General features: G+C 35.9%; 2 protein-coding genes across 5 annotated transcripts; one reads left to right on the plus strand and one right to left on the minus strand.

Annotated features, from left to right (window-relative positions):
* Positions 1–2037: 2037 nt before the first annotated feature.
* Positions 2038–8133, plus strand: LOC111381072 (telomere repeat-binding protein 2-like). 3 transcript variants are annotated; one of them, XR_002700271.1, is made up of 10 exons: positions 2038–2498; positions 3827–4040; positions 4170–5010; positions 5116–5322; positions 5434–5496; positions 5601–5680; positions 6184–6422; positions 6615–6991; positions 7250–7313; positions 7573–8133. XR_002700271.1 is itself a non-coding variant. In XM_023004786.1 (10 exons), the coding sequence occupies exons 2-10, from the start codon at positions 3960–3962 to the stop codon at positions 7741–7743; spliced, it is 2073 nt and encodes a 690-aa protein (XP_022860554.1). In that variant the 5' UTR covers positions 2038–2498; positions 3827–3959; the 3' UTR covers positions 7744–8133. The 3 variants fall into 3 exon arrangements, 2 of the variants coding, with proteins under 2 accessions (XP_022860554.1, XP_022860555.1); XM_023004786.1 differs by having other exon boundaries at positions 6665–6991; XM_023004787.1 differs by having other exon boundaries at positions 6767–6991.
* Positions 8134–11663: 3530 nt separating this feature from the next.
* Positions 11664–19526, minus strand: LOC111381077 (ATP-dependent zinc metalloprotease FTSH 8, mitochondrial-like). Of its 2 annotated transcripts, XM_023004795.1 has the most exons (8): positions 19285–19526; positions 18930–19179; positions 18779–18850; positions 17037–17170; positions 14631–15125; positions 13721–14488; positions 12665–12892; positions 11664–12387 (listed from the first exon to the last, which is right to left on the minus strand). In XM_023004795.1, exons 1-8 carry the CDS (start codon positions 19333–19335, stop codon positions 11908–11910), a joined length of 2478 nt encoding a protein of 825 aa, XP_022860563.1. In that variant the 5' UTR covers positions 19336–19526; the 3' UTR covers positions 11664–11907. The 2 variants fall into 2 exon arrangements, with proteins under 2 accessions (XP_022860563.1, XP_022860564.1); XM_023004796.1 differs by lacking the exons at positions 17037–17170; positions 19285–19526.
* Between the last annotated feature and the right edge of the window lie 1755 nt (positions 19527–21281).

Here is a 21281-nt window from a genome sequence, read left to right on the forward strand (position 1 = left end):
GCATTTTTACATCAAAATGACTCACAAATACCCTTTGATTAAAATATGATCCAATAAAGGGCTATGCATATGCCACATAGGGTTAAGCTAGTTGTATACAACCAATTTGACGCCCTTGGAGGTGTCAAAATTGAAGCCATCGATTTCAATAAATATTGTTAAATTTAATGATAAAATTGCATGTCATGTCAAAGAGTGTAAGCATCTCGTTTGACTCTCATTTTTGGCCATAAAAGTGAAAAATATGATCGTTATCCATCACATCAAGTCACTATATTTGACTTTCTATCACTTGTGTAACTCCCGTAATAACTATACCACATGGTATGTCAAGTAAGTCATTTGTGCCCTCGGGACATAACCCAATGGTGCAAAGGATGGAAAGGAGATAGTCTCAACTTTGTTGGCAGCCATAGTGTGAATGTTCGATTCTTGAGATATAAAATTGGACTCTTTGTGGGCAACAATGTACTGACAAGCTTTTGTTCCTTGACCTAATGGGGCACATCCCGCGATTTACTTCCCTCACGATACTTCAGGAACTAGGCGATGGGCGCTCTCAAGGTTGGGGTGCAACCTTTTTAAGTAAGTCATTTGCCGTATATTTTAGGCAAAAGGTCCCCAACATATTAGAATTATAGCAAGTCCTCAATCTATTAGTAGCTTATTGAGTGCTGATAGACATTTTTACCTTTTGAAAAAAAAAAAAAAATCAAATTTTTATTAAAATAATGATTTAACGTGTATCTTTAATAGAGAGAGAGAGAGAAGTCCTCTTCTTGTTGAACAAACATGGGAGGTTGTGAATGTTAAAAAAATGAAGGTCGAGAGGATTGAAGTAGTCAAAATGTAAGGTTAGGGACATAGTAGGTTGTGGGCCCCATATGCATTTTTTCCTATATTTCTTATACCTTATTTGATTTGACTAAAAATCAAATTTTTAATTAATTTTGATAAAAGTTAATGAAATACGTGATTGAAAAGTTATGAACGCAATAAAATATGATATTAAAAATGAATTTGAGAAAAAATATTTTTTAAAATTTCAAGCTTAATAGAGCTATATGTAAATGTTTGATGACAAAAATACCCTTGCACCTTGTTTGATTTGTGATTTGGATCTAGTTGGAGGTGGGAGATGGATCTTTGCCAACTTATGGGAAAAAAAATAATAAAGTAATGGAACTAGATCTACACGCACATGCTTATAAGTTGTAACTATACTAGTTGTTATTCATTTGTCCCATAGGGATATTCCCATCTTTACTCGTATAAATAATCAGCATTTAATGCACCAAATTATACGAAAATAATGAATAACTGTATAAGATACAGAAAAATATTTTAATTTGATTTTATTAAGGCCTTATTTGGTACACATTAATGTAAAAATGAAAATAAAAAATATAGTTGTTACGGGCCCCAAACAAGAGATAAAAAGTCAAATATGATGGTTTGATGTGATGGATAATGGTTATATTTTACATTTTAATGTGCAAATAATGGGAAACAAACAGGGACTAAATGTCGTCCATTCAATATGCAAAACGTGGCGAGTGTGCTTTTTTTTTTTTTTTTGTAAAGGGCTTGTTTGAGCCATATTATTTCAAAAAAATACATTCTAAAACAATGATTTCACATCATTTCAATTACACATTTTTCAATAAAATAATATTACACGCAGACCAAAAATATTTTCTTATTTTTAATCACACATTTCTCATCAATACACTATTTAAAAACGTATTATTACCAGAATAATGTGGCGCAAACACCCTCAAAGGAAAAAGGGTTTAGCTCTAAAGTTGATGCTATGTCGTAGTTGAACCATAAATATGATTGGTTAGATATGAGATTTAGGGGTTAATAAGTAAATTGACACATTTATACATATCTCCTCACAAATAGGACTTTTCGTGGTACTAAAAACGCATACCCTAAAAATGGGAAATAAAATTTCAAACAAATCTTTCCCACAAATAATTACGTCAAATTCAAAAAACACGTAGTTTAATGAAAATTCCCTCGCTTATTGACCCAACGTTTTTCTCGAGGGTGTAAATGAATTTTACCCACAGGATTCCAATCTCTCGCCACGTGGAGCTATCCCATATCCGCAAAAGAATAGGTCTCATGGCAGTTCCTTTCCGCAACCTTGTATAGACGGTCCCTAGTTTGGCTTCTCCCGATTGGTCCGGTTACAGGGGTCAATGCTATAAGAGTTGGGGTTTAAGCAATGGTAGGGGGTGGTTTTCACAGGGTTTTGGCCATTTTTTTAGATAAAAGAAAAAAAAATAAAATTTGTTAAATGGAGATAAATGGCTTGAAGATTTTCCTGTGGTGAAAATGGAATATTCAGATTCTACTTTGAAATTTGTTTTTTGAAAAATTCTCTGATCCTTGGTTCCAATTCAAGGTGAATTCTACAGGAACTTGTTTACTTGGTGTGAAATTTTGTGGATTTTGGATGAAATGGAACATAAACCCCTTCCTCAAAGGTGAGTTGATCAAATTTTTTCCTGGTAAAGTTTCATTTTTGGGATTTTTTGTCTATTTTTGTTTGCTGCAGGGATTTTTTTCTTATCTTCTTAAGGTTTTTCTACAACCAAGCAGGCATTTTCTTACTTTTCTTGGTTTTTAGTTCATTTGATTTAGAATTACAAACCAGTTCATCCATTTTAAATTTTATGGTCGATCATGCAAACTTCTTTTTCCGGAAAAAGTATGGGCTCCAAATTATTAGTTCTTTAAAATCTGAAAGATGATCAAGATCCATTCGTTTAAGTTATTTCTCCATTTTTTGAATTTTTTGAGACGGTTTTGTGTTGATCTGTGTCTCTATGTTTTCATATCATCTTCATGCATTTAATTTTTATTTATTTATTTTTAAATCCATAGATGCATGAAAAAATGTCCCTCTTTATACGGCTTAGAGATCCCTTCTATCAGGGTTTATTGAGGGGTTTTAACTCTTTGTTTCCCTCGTTAATTCAGTCGTTTGCTTTCCCTTTAATGGAAAGATTTAACGTATTTGGAATTGTTTGAAATTGATCATCATTTGAATTTTTGTTAATTTAGTGTCTATGTACACTCTTCTTTGAAGAGTTTATGTTTTTGTTATATTCTTCCACATAGATGTATTGACTTTATTTGGATCAGCGATCTCATTGATCTGATATATCTTTGGTCATGTAGATAGTAAGCATATATCAAGTTAGGGAAAATTGGAAATAAATTTTTTATTGCTGAAATATTAGAATATTAGCATGTGATCTTGGATCTCATGGCAATTTGTCATCTGAGAAGTCTTCATGGAAATATTGATAGGTATGCAGTGAATCGGATTTTATGGTTACATTGTCCATTTAAGACATTTTGGTTTCTTTATAAATTCTGGATAACTTACAATGAAGCTATCTCCTGGCATTGAGTTGGAACTTTATGATTATTAATGATGGATCATTTATCAACTAAAATAAATTTTGCGTTACATGCTGGAGTTATATTGATATTGGTATAGGTAATGACTGCGGATTCTTGATTGCCGTAAGTTTAATTTATGATTCCATTTAATCGTTATATCTACGCTAGATTGTGATTGTCGCTTATGTTTCTCTTTGTGATTACTTGGCTTACCTAATTGTTGCATGTTGTCCAATCGGTTAAACTACGGTACAAGATAAATCATAATGGTTTCAACTACATGGCATCCATCATGTTACTCCGTAGTTACCATTTTGCCCAGTTTGATATCGTTAAATAGAACAACCCTAACTTCATATATTGTTTTCAGCTACCTACATTGCTGATGTTTGCTCATTTGCAGGATTGGCTGTACTTGAGTCTTCTGTCATAGGAGACTTTTGGATGAACCTTGATACTGAATTTAGATTGTAAACTAGATTAGAGAACATCAAAGATTCCTACTTTATGAAATTTTTTGGTATGGTTTCTGAAATATGGTGCTGCTTAAGAGGTTAGATTATGGATTTAATGGCTATCAGGTGCCTCCCACACCACGCGCTGCCAGATCCGCAAGGGTAATCCCAGACCTAATGGCTAATGGAATTCCATTATTATTATTTTTATTTTTATTTATTTATTTATTTTGACCTGTGGTTCTGAAGAACTTACTCTATTGACGCTTGTTTCATTGTCATTTGTTTCAGAGGAGGTGTGAATTTAGGAGGAAAGATTATGTCCAGAAGATGTGTGCATTTGACTTATTGGCTACTGTAGCTGGCAAGTTATTGCTGGAGGGGAGATTTTCTCCAAAATCTGTGGATACATCTTCTGATAAGGAGCAAACTGAAGTTGTGGAAAGTTCTGACAGGAAAGGAAAAAATGATGAAAATAAGCCTTTGGAAGAAAAATCTTTTGAACAAGATAGCTGTGAAAGAAATTTTCTATTTACTGAGATTGTTTCACAAGCTCCTAATTCAAATTTTCATGCACATAAACTTGCACGTGGCCAGAACGATGCATGTTCAAGGCCTGCGTCTGTAATAACTTCCGAGAGCTCAGAAAAGTTTGGTTCTGCAGAGCCAATGTTCAATAATGATTGCAAGCTTCGACTTGGAATTTTTCCTCATCCAGTAGATGTGGAGTCTTCTATTTGTAGATCAGAGGGTGAAACTAAGAAACAGATAAAAATTGAGACCCCGAATAATAGGAATTTGGCAATTAATAATCTGGCTGATACTTGCAATGTGGGTCGTTCAGACACTTGGGACAGAAAACCTTCTACTTTAGTTAGTTCACCTGATTGTCAAAAGTTTCCCTTTTGCAGAGACCAAATTCTTTGTGGATCATTCCCTGTTAAGCAGGATGGTGTAAAGTTAGTTACTAAAGATGATGACGAAAATTATTCTGGGTGCACAAAACCAAGCACCACGAATAAGGCCTTTAGGCCTCCACCACATGTTGGAGATTGCAGAACTAGGAAGTTGTTGCCATCTAAATATTGGAAACCAACTCCAAATTCGAAGGATAAGGATCCTTATGATCCTCGTGAGTTGTTATTGATTATATTAGTTTATATGGTCACTTTTTGAGTGATAGATATGGTCAAGCAATCTGTATGGCATAATCATTTTGATTTTATCATGTATTCAGATGCAGAAAGACGCAATTACCTCAATAGGAATAACAGTTACAAGCGCAAGAGATCTCAAAGAGATTATCCTTTCAAAAAAAGGAAGTTTTTTGACTGCAGCTCTGTGTCTAATTCTGATGAAGGAATTAGCAGCGATGGAATAAGTAGTGTGCCTGAGTATGGCTATGGCGGTGGTGCACTTGGTTCTGGTCCATCTCTAACCACAGGTTATTTCTCATCAGCATGCACTACACACTTGTACAATCAATAAGTGTATGTTCTTGAATTTTTCTCCGAGATGATTGACTTCAGCTTAGTTAATCTGACACCAAATGCAGTGCCAATGGCTCCAACTTCTTTACGTGGTGAACGTGCATCCTTCCAGTCCAGGAATTCCCATGGTAAGAGAGCAATTCATGGAGTAAATCATTTTTACTCTTTATGACTCGAAAAATGTCAGACATTCAACGAGGTTCTCATTTCGAGATATTTTTCGTTAACTCAGTGAAGCTCAAGATCAAGTCTTTTAGGGTTCCAGAGCTATTTATTGAGGTTCCAGAATCTGCAACCATTGGTTCTCTTAAGGTATTTGAATATCAGTTCAGGGTGTTCTATAGAAATTTTAGCTTTTCAATTCCAACTTACTAGTTTGGAGAAATATTACTGTGCAATTATTAAGTAATGATTCTCTGGATTGATGATATGGCATGTCGTACTTTCTATCAAACCCTGTTTTAGGAGCCACAGTATTTCCATGAGAATGCATTTGTGAATAGTGTATTGATGGGAAATGTGAAATTAAAAAATAAGGAAAAGTTTTGGAGTTGCGTATAATATTATTTTATTGAAGAATGTGTGGTTGAAATGATGTAAAATCACTATTTAAGAATGTATTTTTTTGGAAAAATATGGGTCAAATAGGACGTAGAAGTGATGTGCAAATAAGGAGGTTTTGCATGGAAGTCTGTGAGATCAACTTGACGTTCTGAATCTCTTACCTCTACAATCAGTTCTTTTCATCACAACTAATATAGTTCACATTCAAACAGTTTCAGTAATATAACACATTATTACTTGCTTTGATGCAGAGGACAGTTATGGAAGCAGTGACAGCAATACTTGGTGGTGGACTACATGTTGGTGTACTTCTTCAGGGAAAGAAGATTAGAGACGATAACAAAACATTGTTGCAGACTGGGATTTCTCATGATAACAAGAAGTTGGATTCTCTGGGCTTTACCCTCGAGCCCACCCCTACTCAATCTCCCTTGTGTCTAGAAGATTGTAGTTTTGAACTTCCTTGTGATACTCCCCAACCACTAGCAAGGTATTATCGTTGTCGCACACAAGCATTTACTTTACTTGGCTGGTCAAATAATTGTTTGATTTTTCATATGCTAAAGTTGGAGACATGCATTCTGCTTCTTTCTGGTCTGACAAATGTTTTAACTACATATTTTCACAACTGTTTCTTATGCTGTCCAATGGATGATGATGTTCTCCTGGGGTATCAATATAGCCACGTCAGTCTTGTCTTGCTGCTGATAGTTTATTATGCTTTTCCTCCAGGTATCCTCCAATGCCCAATGTGGGTCAAATTTCTCATCCGCACTGTAATTTGGATACTCAGTCAAATCCTAGAGGAACTAATTTATGCAATTTCTTTGAAAGTGATCGTGATTCAGCTCCTTTCCCTCCCAATATGTCTTTGGAAAAAACTACAACAGACTCAAAAGCACTGGTTTCTGTCCGCCCCATGAAAGCGGAGGCACTGGCTATGGTTCCCATGAGGAAGTCTAAGCAATCTGAGTCAGCGCAGCGCCGAATCCGTAGACCGTTCACTGTTTCTGAAGTGGAAGCACTGGTTCAGGCAGTTGAGAAGCTTGGTACAGGAAGGTATGTGGTCAAACCTTAGTGTGGAGTTGTGCAAAAAGCTATGCACATGCATGTGTGATGACCTAACTATAGAATTATGGGAAAAAAAAATTATGATTATTTTTCTACAAACAAACTACTTCCTGAGAGTTCAGATAAAAGTTGTATGCTTCAAGATTCCTGTCTTGATCCTATATCCACAAGTTATATTCTCTGGCAATTTTTCATTCTTTTCTTTTGGTATCCATAGTTTCTTCTTCACTTACTTTTGTTCTGCAGATGGCGTGATGTTAAGCTGAGAGCTTTTGATAATGCAAAACATAGAACTTATGTGGATTTGAAGGTAAGAAAATGTTTCCACTCTTCTAACATATAAATTGCAACCTTCTCATTATTTAGAGGCCTAAATTAGAGATTTTGAAACTCAAGTCACTCTTTCCATGTTTTCTTCCATTAAATTTGGTTTCGTCTTCAATAAAAATCGGTGGTTTAATTGTTTGCTGACTATTATGTGTTAGAACCTTTAAGGGGTCTTGGTTGGAATGAAAGCAGCAGCACAAGTTTTTCCTTATCCTCATTCGTCGTACACAACTCTTTTTCAGGACAAGTGGAAAACATTGGAGCACACAGCAAGAATCTCCCCTCAGCAAAGACGAGGAGAGCCTGTGCCTCAGGAACTCCTCGATAGAGTCTTGACAGCCCATGCTTTCTGGTCCCAACAGCAAGTCAAGCAACAGCTCAAATCTCAATCCGAGACTTGCCTTCTTCTCTGAACGATTCACTGTAGAAAACTGGCAGCATATCACCGTAGAAGGAACACTAAGCGATCTTAGAGCGCGATATTCTGATTATTTTTTTGTGATTAAAGATAATTATTATTTAAAAAAAATTGTCGTGTAATAGAAGTACAGTAGTTTATGTAGTAGTTTCGACTTGCAGTGATTTGTTTCCTGTGAGGAGGGATGGCATTTTTTAGATTGTTGACAGAGTAAAGTGTTTTGCTGGTAGAAATTTTTTCAAGGAGACTGGCATTTTCTTGATGTCAAGTTCCTTTACTAGATTTATGTGTTTCTTTATATTGGTTGAGAAGTTCATTTGCTTGTAAATTTTGAAGCATGAACTCTAATCATTTATTTATTTTTGAAAACCTTCAATTTGTTTTATTCGATCTGGACTCGGGAGACACGTCATCCAACTCAACTATGTAGCTAGTTTATGTGTAAATCCTATCAATCTATGATTACATGATCATGTATTACTGATAGAAAATGGTATCAACCATCCATTGCGTATTGGTACTTATTGGGTATAGAATAAATTTGCTTCTCTTTGTTCCTACGAATAGAAGCAGCCTTTCATTTTATTGATGAGAAAGCTGCCCCCCGTTTCATTTGAGCGAAGTCTTTGGCCCTCCCCATTATGACTTAGCAAATACAACTCTTTTGATTATTTCTTCGCATGTACCCGTAGTAGCATTTAAGTAATGCCCTTTGATTTCACCTTGTTTTAGCCACGGATTTATAAATTGCTTTGGCGCAAAATAAGAAACGATCCTTCTTTAGCATCATAGCATAATGGTGTAAGACTTGCGCCCCTTCTTGTAAATATGCATGCATTGCATACGCCACATTATAGTTCATAGATGTTGTCTTTGGTAACAGGCTGTATAAAGAATTAAGTATAAAATTAGAGTAGATATTATGTGGATAGTATTAAAGTGGTTAGTGTGTGTATTTTTTTAAATTCATATTTTTAGGCTAACCGTACAACCCAATACAGAGTGAGAAGGTAAGCATAGACTAAATAAAAATGATATTGTAGATAGCATTCTTCCAAATGAAATGCTTAAAAACATAGCACCATCTTTTCTAATTTTAGACATAATTTTGAGTGTGATCTAACTCGTTGTTTAGAATGTAGCCTGTTGCGTGTTGTCACACCTGGCCAACCTACCTGGACGATGGGCCAATCATGGCGATCCACGTGGCATTCTTGCTGAGGTGGCACACAATGTCGAGGTGGGGCTATCCGAACTGCGTCGAGCTAAAGTCCATCTGCCGAGGCTCCCTTTTGTCCTAGGCCTACTAACCGAAGCCAGGCTGTAGGAACCTGTTGAGAGCAACTGAGGCCCTCAAGTGGAAGTATCATGACAAATGGCCGAAGCCCCGAAGCTGATGCGCGAGCCTCTGAACCACAAAGAAACCTCCTCCATGGTCACTTCTCCCAAAAGATCGCCTGCACAGATCTTATTCGAATGATTGATGGAACGTTTGTCATAAGAATGAAGGTTAAGTCTTGTCACTAGCATGGAGGCCCTGCACAAGCAATAAATGCGCCGTAAGCTAGCAAGTCAAGCCCCATACCTAAGAAAAGATGTTTAAACTAAAGAGATGAGGCCACGTGCCACTTCATCCAAGGGCTCCCATTTCATATGTACTACTATAAATACTTCCTTGTGTGATATCAAAAGACTAATGCAAGAATCAATACAAAGAACTACCTTTACTCAACTCTCTCAGTTCACTTGCAATACACAAATCAAGTTTATACACATTTACATATACATTTATGAACACCGGTTGGTAATTATTGTACAATCGGATTACGAACAACTCGTCGGATTCCGAACGTCACCGTCCCGCGTTGTTGGGCTACTCCCACGCCCTTTGAACATCTCGTTTTAGACCGTCCACGTGTCTTAGCGTGTTGGACATTCGCCCACGCAAGCGAGGGTGGGACCGACATCTGTTGGCACACTTTTTGGGGTCAACATAGCCTATATGCATCATGTCAATATACCAAAATCATGATTCCTCGATTAATAGACTTCTATAAGTACCATTTGGTTATTCTTGCTTAATCTATTATAAGGAGGCATGCTTGGTGAGCAGCCAACCAACCTTCCTCGTGCTTCTGCCCCCATTGAAGGGCAACCTGCAAGCATCCTTACGCACTAAAAGAGCAATCTTTAGGGCCCACATAGACAACTAAGGACCTACTTTAGGCATCTAAGGATGGATATACTCGTATTGGGTCGGGAACCATCTAGCAGCATTAGGATTTTGTGGCCTTCATTGAGCATCAAGAGGGTTCTTGAGGTTATCAATAGAAAATTAATCTACTTCGGTGGCTAGGATAAGGATTCAATAAAAACTCTAGGGACGAATGAGATATTGAGGAAAGAACTCTTAAGGGCCTTGTTTGATAACTTGTGTGCATTAGCTAAGGGTTCTAGCCTTGCCACGGGATCCGTTGTCTAGAAATGCGATCCTGGGACGAAGCCACATAGTTGGGTGAACATTGTAAGATGTTGATATATGGGAACGAGTATGCTATGCAAACACTTCTTAATAGTCGTGGATTAACAGATCTACTTGGGTTAGGCACTGATGAAGCCATGAAGGGCATGACAGCAAGCATTAAGCTAAAATGCCTGTAGAAAGTGACGAGAATAAGGATTGCAATGTGGGGGGCACGTGATTGACCCTGAGCTCCTTTCCAGCGAGTATATCGTATGTTACGCATGAGCATGCAGGCAAGCTAGATGTGTAATGTGAATAGGCAAGTGCTTTGTCACCAAGTGCAGCACAGAGATGCGTCTAGGCGTTTACACGCTAGTGAGTTTTGTGGGCGAAATATACATGTCATGTCTAGCTTTGTTATGAAAATTATCGGATCCATTCGATTACTGCCCATGGGTGCAAAAGATTGTCTCGATGTGAGAATTGGAGAGTTGGCCCGTGTCACTAAGACGTCTGCCCAATGAATCAGCTGGACTTGACAGCCCAAGGGTACGATAAATCTCAGTCTTTTCGTCCACGGAATTGTTAATGGGACATACAATGCCTCGTTCAACAAGATTAGGAAGATAATATACCATTACTCTTTACTTTTCGATATGCTGTACTGGACAATTTCCCGTGAAGATCAAGAAAAATTGTTGTATTAGAGAAGAACTCGGGAAGTATGTACTGAATGCCATAGCATGTGTAGTACCCGAAAGGATAGTACGACCTGAAACATAAAAGAAATGGCAGCTCCCACTAAACCAGGATATTGTGAAAGATGTTAAGGCGAAGTTGAGGACAAGTTACAAGGATGATTTTCTGCTAGATGGGGATAGAAATTGGACGCTGGAAAGGACTCGTAACATATGCTCTCTCATGTTGCCTGTATAAGAATGATTGAAGAAGAAAGTTCTATTGGTGCTTGTGATTAATTGGCAGTTAATATGATCATAGTACACCCATGTTTCTCCCTTTCTACAATATATCACACAGTCCGCTGCTGTTTGGTGTCAAGGTTTTGCAGGAGACAAGGATTAAGATTTGAAGAGTGGATGCTTACGGTTTATCAAGTAAAAAATCTTGAGCATTCTCATGGTTAGATTTTTTTTATTTTTTTTAAAATAATATTTTCAAGTATTTGCACTTTACTGAATAGCTTTGACATTTTTGCTTTATTCGTATTCGTTTAAATATGACTACTCAATTAAATTTGTTAGAGTTCGATTACTGATGGATTCGGGACGGCAGTGCCATGAAAATTGTGTTACAGACCAAGTTGAGACAAGACCAATAGGTTGGGGAACCCCCTTTTCTTTTTCTCTAAAGTTAAGCTAGTGCAAAAATTGGTAAAAGAAAGCAACATTGAACTGTGTGTGTCTCTTAAAAAAAAAAAAAAAAAAGAGAAGTAACTGAAATGTCAAGGAAGTTAACAGCAAAACTCTTCAAGTTTTGTTCACCGTTGCACATTGGTCTCAAACTTTTGAGAAAGAACATTTACATCCCCAAGCTTACGAAACTTGCACATGACAGACGCATCTCTTAAGTGACACAATTTTGAATAATGCTATATAGCGAACCATTGATATAACAGATTGTACAGCCCTCAGCTAGAGGAAAACACGTCATGCTTTCCATTCGAAACAGAATATATTACATGGGAACTGCCTCGGGCACAAGAGGTGAAGGTCCGTCATCTTCTGTTGTCATCTCCTCCACACTGTCTGCACTTTTTTCCACTTCCTCTTGAAATCCTTGCTTATATCTATCATAATTTGTCATCTCATCTGATTTAAAAGGCCGTTCACCGAGTACTTGGACCAAGTCATCTTGGTGGAGAGTTTCCTTTTTCAGCAACAACTCAGCAATCTGAGCCACTTGCTCTTTGCGTTCTTCTATCAATTGCACTGTGCGTTTATATGCCTTGGTAACCCATTCGCGTACTTCAGTGTCAATAAGATTTGCTGTCTTGCTGCTGTAAGGTTTGCTCATTTCAAGCCCATCCTCCCTCTGAGGATAAGACAGCAGACCCACCTTCTCACTAAAACCGTACACTGCAACTTGAGCGTATGTTATTTTTGTCACTTTCTCCAAGTCATTCTGGGCTCCAGTTGAAATCTTTCCTAATAAAACCTGAACCTCAAAGAAAAATTGACCTCATAAGTGAATGGTCATAATTGTCGTAACAAAGATGTTTACTCGTAACTGCATTGAGTTCAATTTGTTTAACACTAAATGAACTACAAATAAGAATTAAATAAAAAAAGTCAGTTTTTATAGAGAAGAAAGAGAGTAGAAAACAAGAAAAATATTTCGAGGCCACAGAATTATATGTAATTAACCACCTTGATACATCTCTATCATTTTCTCAATAAGAACTATGACAAAATCAAGAAAATAATGCAGTGACCTGTTCTGCAGCACGTCCACCAAGGGTCATGCATGTCATATCCAAAAGTTGCTCCTTAGTCATGAGAAGGTTCTCATTAGGGACATACTGCGCAAAGCCAAGTGCTGCAGTGCCACGAGGAACGATGGTCACCTTCAGCAAGGGTTCTGCGTGCTCTAAGAACCACCCTGCAACAGCATGACCTGATTCATGGTAGGCTACAGTTCGGCGTTCAAGTTTGCTTATTACCTGTTTAGAAAATATGGTAATTTGAACAACATGGGTCAATGTAAGATGACAGAAAACATTTCAAGTTCACAGTATAACCTAGTCACATGTATAAGGAGAAATTTTATATGTTTCCATACGTATGCTTGCACAAATATATATTGCAACTAAAATCAGGAAAACAACTCCCTTTAAAATGGCAAAGCAAAAAGAAACAAGAATAGAAAAGTTAAGGGAAACAGTCTGTAAGATATTCAAGTTCGCACATAACCTGTGCGTTCGTAGATATTCTAGCAAGATTTGTTTGAAGGACTAAGTTGTAGACAGAAATTGGAAATAACCTAGCTGTTTTTATTTAGAATCACCTCACTTAAGTTTATATTCTAAAAGTACACTTGTCATCTAATTTAAAAGACTTCAAGGAAGTTTAGAACTTTCCACATGTAATTAGTAAAAGTTTTTTTACAGAAAAATAACATCACCATAACAGAGGCTCCATCTGTCATCAGCGAATGACACTGGGTAATGGATAGGAAATGACATTTAATAGACAGAGGATAATGGAGCTTGCTGACTTCTAAATTTATCTACTTAGTTCTAACACTTCCTAATAGTGTGAAACTATAATCAGAAACTCTTCATCTAGATTGTTTTTGGGTCATCTAACGATTTAGGCTAGCAAATGAAAACTTGGAAATTACACCCATTAAATATAGCTTTGAACTTCATCAAAGAAGCATTTTGCAATATTTTTTTTTTTTTTAACTAATCATTTGCCTGGAAAGAAGCCAAGTAAATGCAGGAGCATTTTATCCAATGCCCGAAGTAGGCAATTCAGGAACGAATTACCTTGTTTTTCTTCTCAAGACCACCAATAATCCTGTCTATAGCTGCATCAAAGTGTTCCATTTTCACCTGTGTTTCCTCACCCCTAGCAGCAATTAAAGCAGCTTCATTACAAACATTTGCAATATCTGCCCCAGCAAATCCAGGGGTGAGGGCTGCAAGTCTCTGAGAATAATATGACGGTTCATGATCAAGTTTGATCTTCTTCAAATAGATCCTAAATATCTGATCACGCCCTTTGATATCAGGTTTATCTATGCTAATCTGACGGTCAAATCGTCCAGGTCTTAATAAGGCATTGTCTAAAATATCAGGTCTATTTGTGCCAGCAAGAACAACTACTCCGGATGTGGTTCCAAATCCATCCATTTCTACAAGCAACTGGTTAAGAGTACTTTCCCGCTCATCATTAGAACCAGAAAAACCCCCACGTCCCCTGGCTCGACCAATTGCATCAATCTCATCAATGAATATGATGCTAGGTGAACACTGCCTAGCCTCCTGAAACAAGTTTCTAACTCTCGAAGGGCCAACACCAACAAACATCTCCAAGAAATCAGAACCAGATATAGACAGAAAAGGAACACCAGATTCACCAGCTGTTGCTTTTGCCAGAAGAGTTTTACCCGTTCCTGGAGGGCCCACCAAAAGAGCACCTTTTGGAATTTTCGCTCCCAGCTCCTCATATTTCTTAGGATTCTTTAAGAAGTGAACAAACTCCATGATTTCCTGCTTTGCTTCATCACAGCCAGCAACATCTTTGAAATAGATCTAGACAAAAGAGAAGGCCAAGAAAATATTTGAAGATATTTATTCCAACGTGGTCGGTCTGGAGGTCTAGGACTAGTATTAAGAAATTCCAAAGAAAATCAGTGGCATCAATCTTAATGCCAAAACAATGCGAAAGACTAACCTTGTTTTTTGAATTCTTATCCACCTTTGTAACAGGCGCTTTTCCAATGTTAAATATACCACGTCCACCCTTTCCACCTGTACCTCCAACACCTAGTCCACCTTGCATTCTCCGTCCCATGTAGAAAAGGGATCCCAACAACAGTATTGTGGGGGCAAATCTCATCAATTCTTGGAACCAAACCATTTCAGAAACATATGTAACGGGAACATAATCATGGGAATCTATCCCCACTGCTTCCTGGGCTTCCTCTAATTTTTCTTCAAAAGAATCAACACTTCCAATATTAAAATAATATTGATACTGGCTTGTGTTCCCTCTAGAAGTGGTACGACTAATTGGCCCTTCAATATCTGAGATTTCAGCAGCATCATGGCTAGTTTGGTTTTGCGGTGAGCTTCTTACGTATACTTTGGCAACTGATTTATTAGAAACCACAATATGATCTACTAAACCTGGTTCGAGAAGCTTGTTCTTGAACTCTTGAAAATTTATCTGCAGAGGTGATATTCATCCGTCACCATAAAAGGACAAAAATCAAGTTAAGAGGACATGTTTACAAAACTCAATTGCAATTAACCAAAGACATCACAGATGTACCATAATATTAGTTACAAACTGAAAAATTAACATTTGTATGGAACATCGATATTGAGCTTCCTTAACAAATGGCTGATATAAGCCAGGTCCTCAAAAGACTTCTGACCATCAGTATTCAAATGCTTCCAGTGCAACTAATGTATTCTTATCATAGGAATATCTATCTTCCTTTTCCTTCTCATATCTATACTAAGCAGACAGTAAAATTACGAATAAGATAATGTTAAACTAGCCCACCAAAACAAAAATCAAGTGATCAAACAGTTAAAAAGTTCAAAGAATTCACGTAAACTAATAAGCAGCTTAAAGCCTGCAGAGAAAAATAAAATGGTAATGAGTTTTTGTAATGGAGGCTGCCAAAGTGCAATGTTTGACAAGAGCAATTAGGTATAATAATATGATTTCTCAATTCTAGTAAGAGCTAAGCTCCCTGAACCCATTAAGTTACAAAATTTAGGTAACTACAGTATTCATTCAAGTAATTAGTGTTACGACTTGAGCATTTCTTTAAAGTAATTTTGAAATATTAATTCTTCGAGCATGCTTTATGAGATGATGTCAATCTATGCATTTTTTTTTTATTTTTTTTTTAATACTCTCTTGGGAAGTGAAAGGTCTATTCAGCAAGAGATTTGTTTCAGGAATGGTTCCACATAGAAGTAATTGAAAGAAACGCAAATTCAGAAAGCCAGCTTCATCCACTTTCACTACATAGAGTCTTACCTATTCGTCTTTTTAAAGTCTTGACCTTACCATTATATAACAAACACAATTTAGATTTGTGTTCTTTCTACTGTCGGAATTCAGGAAGGCATAAATACAGTGGGTGTTTGAAATTCACTAGGGTATTTCTCAAAGCTTCAGCCTCACTGCAAGTGGAGAAGGTTGTATGTCTCATTCTTCCAACATCCCTCAGTGGTTGGGCAGTGGGACTCAAAGGCTTAACAAATCAATATGAGCAATAGGTATTGGCTAAAGGAACCAAGAAAAAGAAAAGACACACTAAAACAATTGTCCAAATAAACATTGATGAAGAACAGCAAACTAAGTACCTGTAGCCTAGATCTGATTATTCGAATAAGGAAAATGAAAGTGATAATGAAGGATATTGAGAACAGCAGCCATAGAAATCAGAACGTTACAGGTTATTAACTTAATGCATAGATCAACAAGACAGTGGGAAAAATCTCCGATGTGGCAAATACTAACCAAATGACTGGACATGTTCAACAGGGTGACAGTAGACAAGCCTGTAAGGGAGAACAAATTGCTTGACCCGTCTCAAGCAGACGAGATTTTCATTTAGAAATCACAAGACAGAGACAACTTAAAGTGATATCGCAATAATTTGGAGTTGCCTATATAAATAATTTTTTAGCCACTTCATTTGTTTTATTGCTACATCTAGTGAAAGATCCAAAATAAATAGATCCTTAGCATCCACAACAAGCCATATTAATTTTGCTCCACCCGTCCCTTTTCTAACATCTTCTAATGAGACAGCACTGACCTTAGGTGAGCCTCTTTGCATTTGCATAAGACATGTCCTGACCGCATAAGTCATCCTTCACTATATTTATCCTCAATCATTACCACCTTCACCTGTTAGCATATATCATCATTTCTTATCTTTCCATTCTAGTATAACTGTACATCCATCTATACTCATTTCTGTTGCATTCATCTTAAGACATTTCTCCTTCAACAGCCAACCAATGATATGAAATGATGAAACTTAGGAAGTCCACCAAGAACTTTACATAACTACAGACTGTTTAGAAATTTGCATAAAGGTACACTGTTTACCTGTTTCTCTTCATGGGGAGTAGATGAAATTGCTGACAAGATAAACCCAATAACCAAGATAGGTGCAAAGATATTTTGCAAATTCTTCATAAAAGTTTCCCGAAAATTTCTATGATCATTTGTATTTGCCTCCTCTGAGATTGAAGAAATCGAATTAGGAGAATATATGCAAAATTATGAGTGACAATGTCTTTCATAGCACTTTGAGGTCATCTACACGCATAACAATGAACCTTGCAAGAGGTGATTTTGCAAACTCCAACTTTTATAGTATAAAAGTGCTAAATCAAGCAACTTAATAAAATTGTGACTCCCAGAGTGAAACTGTAGACAGGCAAATGTAAGAAACGAAACATTCCGAAATTAACATGTAATTCGAGACTTTCTAGTTAATGAAAATAGTAAATCAAACCATTTTCCAACAAGACATAGGTACAGAATTGGAAGGCTGCACCAACATGTCTAATAACTGGGGAAAGACTTGAACATGATTTACTCGATGAAACTCTCCAACATTAGAATGAATCAACCACCATAATGTGTGCTATCTAGTTCAATAATTTTGATTGTGCAAGTCTCAGAAAATCAATGTGACTTTATGCCATGGAAATCTATTATAGAAGTCAAGTCTGCTCAGGAGAATGACGGAGAAGAAAAGAAACTAACGTTTGCACATGGCTTTTATTAATTAATAAGAGAAAAGGGAATAAAATGGAAAGAAGAAGCATATGATAGGCTGTGTAGCGAAGAGTTCTATGGTGGGTGTAAGATAATATTCTATTAGATATATAAATATTCATTTAAGGATATGCACGGTGGAGTACTCACAATTGTAAGATGGAGTGGTGGTAGAATTAGAATTTCATGGTGTAAGCTCGCATCAATTCTCTGCCATAAGTTCTATATTTTTGTTCAATTCATAAATGAGGTTATGAGACATATTGAAGGTTAGATTTCTTGGTATGTATTATTTAACGATAACACAGTTTTACCATACGAGATTACAATATGGTTACATCAAAAGTTGAAACTTTAGAGAAATACCTTACAATATAAAGGTTTTAGTTTAAGCAGAACTAAATCGGGACTATATAGAACATTATTTAAGTACTAACAGAAATTAGGTTAGTGTTGAAGTCCCTCAAAGAGGTCATGATGAACCAAAGAGTAGTGTTTCAAACGGACACTTGCCACTAAAATTCTATGCGATAGAAATTTCCAAATATGATTAAAAGGTCAGTTCTATAAGACATCCATTATCACGTTATACTTCATTTATATAACTTGTCGTTGGGCTCTTAAAGGACAAATTGCGCAAAAGTTTAACACTGAAAACCAGAATATCAAGGTGGATGTGCAGTCAACATTACGCATAAGTAGCATTTTGATCCTCGGTTCATTGTTAGCATTGAACTTTTTAATTTTCGTCCAAAAGTAGTCGTTTTCATATTTTACTAGAACGGAAAAGATAAGAAATGACCAAATATATTAACCAGCGATGTGATAACAATTGAGAATAAACTAAAGTCTATTGTAGATTTGTAGTAAAAATTATGTGATTGGGACATGTCTAGCATTCGACCTTAAGAAGCTATTCACAAAAGTAAAGCGATCTCAGCATCACAATAATGTTTTAATCAAAAAGATGACCCTCTGCACTAACTATTTAATTCAAGTATTATCGATTTTGTTTTGCCTCTTTCCAAATGAATAAAGTACGAATCGAGAAGTGAATCACCAACCTTTGGACTCAGCTTTCTGCTCTTTTTCTTTCGGAATTTCCTTCTTCTCTTTGGGGTAAAAGTTCTCATATTCTAACAAAAAAAATGTCAACCTTTAAGCACCCAATTTTTCTAGGGGAGAAGATGTAATAAACAAAAGAGAGACCCTTACTTTTCTTCTTGGGAGCTTCATTCGAGAAATATCTACGGAGTCCGGGGTTTGCTACAGTACAATTGAAATCTGATAAACGATTATTAGAAAATGACCCTTTGTTGACTCCTATTGCAGCAAAATAACCCCTCAAAAACCCTAACTTTCCATCAGATTGATCGATGCTATTAAAGTTATTTACATACGGAGTTCGAAAAAGGTCACAATTCGTTAACAAGGCCTTCCCGCGATTAACCTCATTTATCACATTCTGCATAATCCAAAACCAAAAAGAAAAGGGAAAATCAGCATAAACAATAGCAAATGCTTCATTACGTACATTATAAACAGATAACTGAGATAAAGAACATATTACCCTTGAACGCGAAGACCGAGATAATGAACGACTGATGGTTGAAAATATCATTCTTCAAATTATTATGAAGAATTTATTAAATTAAAAGGATGGATAATCGATCTATTGCTGAAAAATTATTGGATAAAGAGGGTAAATAGATCAATTCCACAGAAAAATAAAATTTGGGGAGGGATTTTATTATTTTCTTTGCTCTTATTGGGCAGATACTACTGTGAGAAAGTTGTGGCGGGATTAAAAGTGTCAACCTTTTCCTTTGTACAACAAGACATAGACATGGTTGTTGTCGTCCGTTAGCCCATTGAATACGTGGGTCAATTCTTGGGTAAATTTCATCTACTCGGACCTCCGTTTGACAATTCATTTATGAATAATTTATAAATTCAATTAAAAATTATGCCCCTGTTTGAATCCCATTTTTACCTTATTAAAATGAAAAATATGACCGTTATCCATGACATTAAGAGTGTGTTTGATTGCATTTATTTTTCATGAAAAATATCAATTTTCCACCCAACTTCCTACTTGGAGTGTTTGATTGCTATTTTTTTTCCATGGAAAACATTTTCCAACTTTTGAAAATATGCCTAATTTTCCTTGTTTTTAAGGAAAATATTTTCTTTGGGTAGAGGTGGTTTTTATTTTCCACAAAAGATGGAAAACATTTTCTTTTCTAGGTAATATTTTCCATGCCAATCAAACACACTCTAAACCATCATTTTTAAATTTCTATCTCTGGTGTGGGGCCCATAACGGCTCTATTTCTCATTCTGATTCTCGTTATAATATGACTCAAACGGACTCTATATTTATAGCTACCTTTCATTATTATCCACACGTTTCTTGGGACAAACTATTATTAGTTTTACTATTCTTCTAAATATGTGAAAATGGCTGGCAGGTTCGGCCTTCATTTGGCTCCCATTTTTTAGAAATAAAAATTGGTGGAATAATATTTTTTTGAAAAATGAGTGGTCGAAAAAAAAATTTCGATTTACATATAATATTATTTTATAAAAAATTGTGTGTTTGAAAATAGAAAGAGAAATATGGAATGAAAATTAATGAGATTCAAATGGGAGCTCGAACCTGCCATTTGAACTAAATCGGCATGCTCGGAGTGCCGACAAAATTGGTCCTAATGGTTCACTTCACGTCCGAGCTTAAACCCAAGAACTAAACTTTTATATAGCTTGGACTGGATTGGTGGCCTGCTTAAAAAGCAAGTAACTTCGATTTTATTTTTTATTTTTTATTTTGTTTTGTTTTGCCCGACATGTTTTTGAAAACTTAAATGCAAAACAAGGTTTTTTTTACTACTTTGTCAAATTCTATTTCGTATCACTTCCAATTTGACAGAAATTATTTAGTTGTCAGTGATCCCGTAAGTTATCTTGTACGTAATTACTAAATAGCATGGCAAGAGTGATAGTTATGGTTGTATATAGAATAAAATGTTTAATAACAAGGTTTTTTGAGTTCAGCACATTAATTGTATTACGTAATCTCTATAGTAGTAAATTGACATTTCACCTATCATGTTTAATAACAAAATTCATTTTGAATTTTGTGTTTTGAGTGCATGTGTTTGAAATTGCTGAAAATATGTTCTCTTTGTCATTTTAGAAAACTGTTTATCAAAACATAAAATTGAAAAACGTGTTTACTTTGAATTTTTGAGAATATTTTTTTATAATATTTTATTCATGAAATATGATTATTCAATAAATTTGAATAGTTTAATGTCAATATAGTAATAAATAACATATAAATTTTGAAGTTAGTGAATCTTGAAATATTTTTTGACAGATATAAGAAATAAAACCTAAATTAAATTTGGCAAAACAGTTCAAAAAATACTATTAGAAGTTTACATCTCATAGCAAAACAAGCAAACGCTAAACAAACTATAAAATATATTCACGGAATCATGTACTACGTTTTGAGTATTCATTCCACATTTGTGTAGCAATTTGATCCCTAGGGATGGCAAAAAG

Source organism: Olea europaea, unplaced genomic scaffold, assembly GCF_002742605.1.
Source record: "Olea europaea var. sylvestris unplaced genomic scaffold, O_europaea_v1 scaffold2249, whole genome shotgun sequence".
Classification (NCBI taxonomy): domain Eukaryota; kingdom Viridiplantae; phylum Streptophyta; class Magnoliopsida; order Lamiales; family Oleaceae; genus Olea; species Olea europaea.

What these genes read in the sequence shown, in the direction of transcription:
- LOC111381077 (XM_023004795.1), bottom strand. Translation starts at nt 19,335, where the DNA reads ATGATATTTTCAACCATCAGTCGTTCATTATCTCGGTCTTCGCGTTCA. An exon ending in GTCTTGAGAAGAAAAACAAG is followed by an intron (nt 12,893 to 13,720) that starts GTAATTCGTTCC and finishes TTTTCTAAACAG; the next exon opens with GTAATAAGCAAACTTGAACG. An exon ending in GTGGACGTGCTGCAGAACAG is followed by an intron (nt 12,388 to 12,664) that starts GTCACTGCATTA and finishes TTTGAGGTTCAG; the next exon opens with GTTTTATTAGGAAAGATTTC.
- LOC111381072 (XM_023004786.1), top strand. Translation starts at nt 3,960, where the DNA reads ATGGTGCTGCTTAAGAGGTTAGATTATGGATTTAATGGCTATCAGGTG. An exon ending in TGGTCCATCTCTAACCACAG is followed by an intron (nt 5,323 to 5,433) that starts GTTATTTCTCAT and finishes CACCAAATGCAG; the next exon opens with TGCCAATGGCTCCAACTTCT. An exon ending in CAACCATTGGTTCTCTTAAG is followed by an intron (nt 5,681 to 6,183) that starts GTATTTGAATAT and finishes GCTTTGATGCAG; the next exon opens with AGGACAGTTATGGAAGCAGT.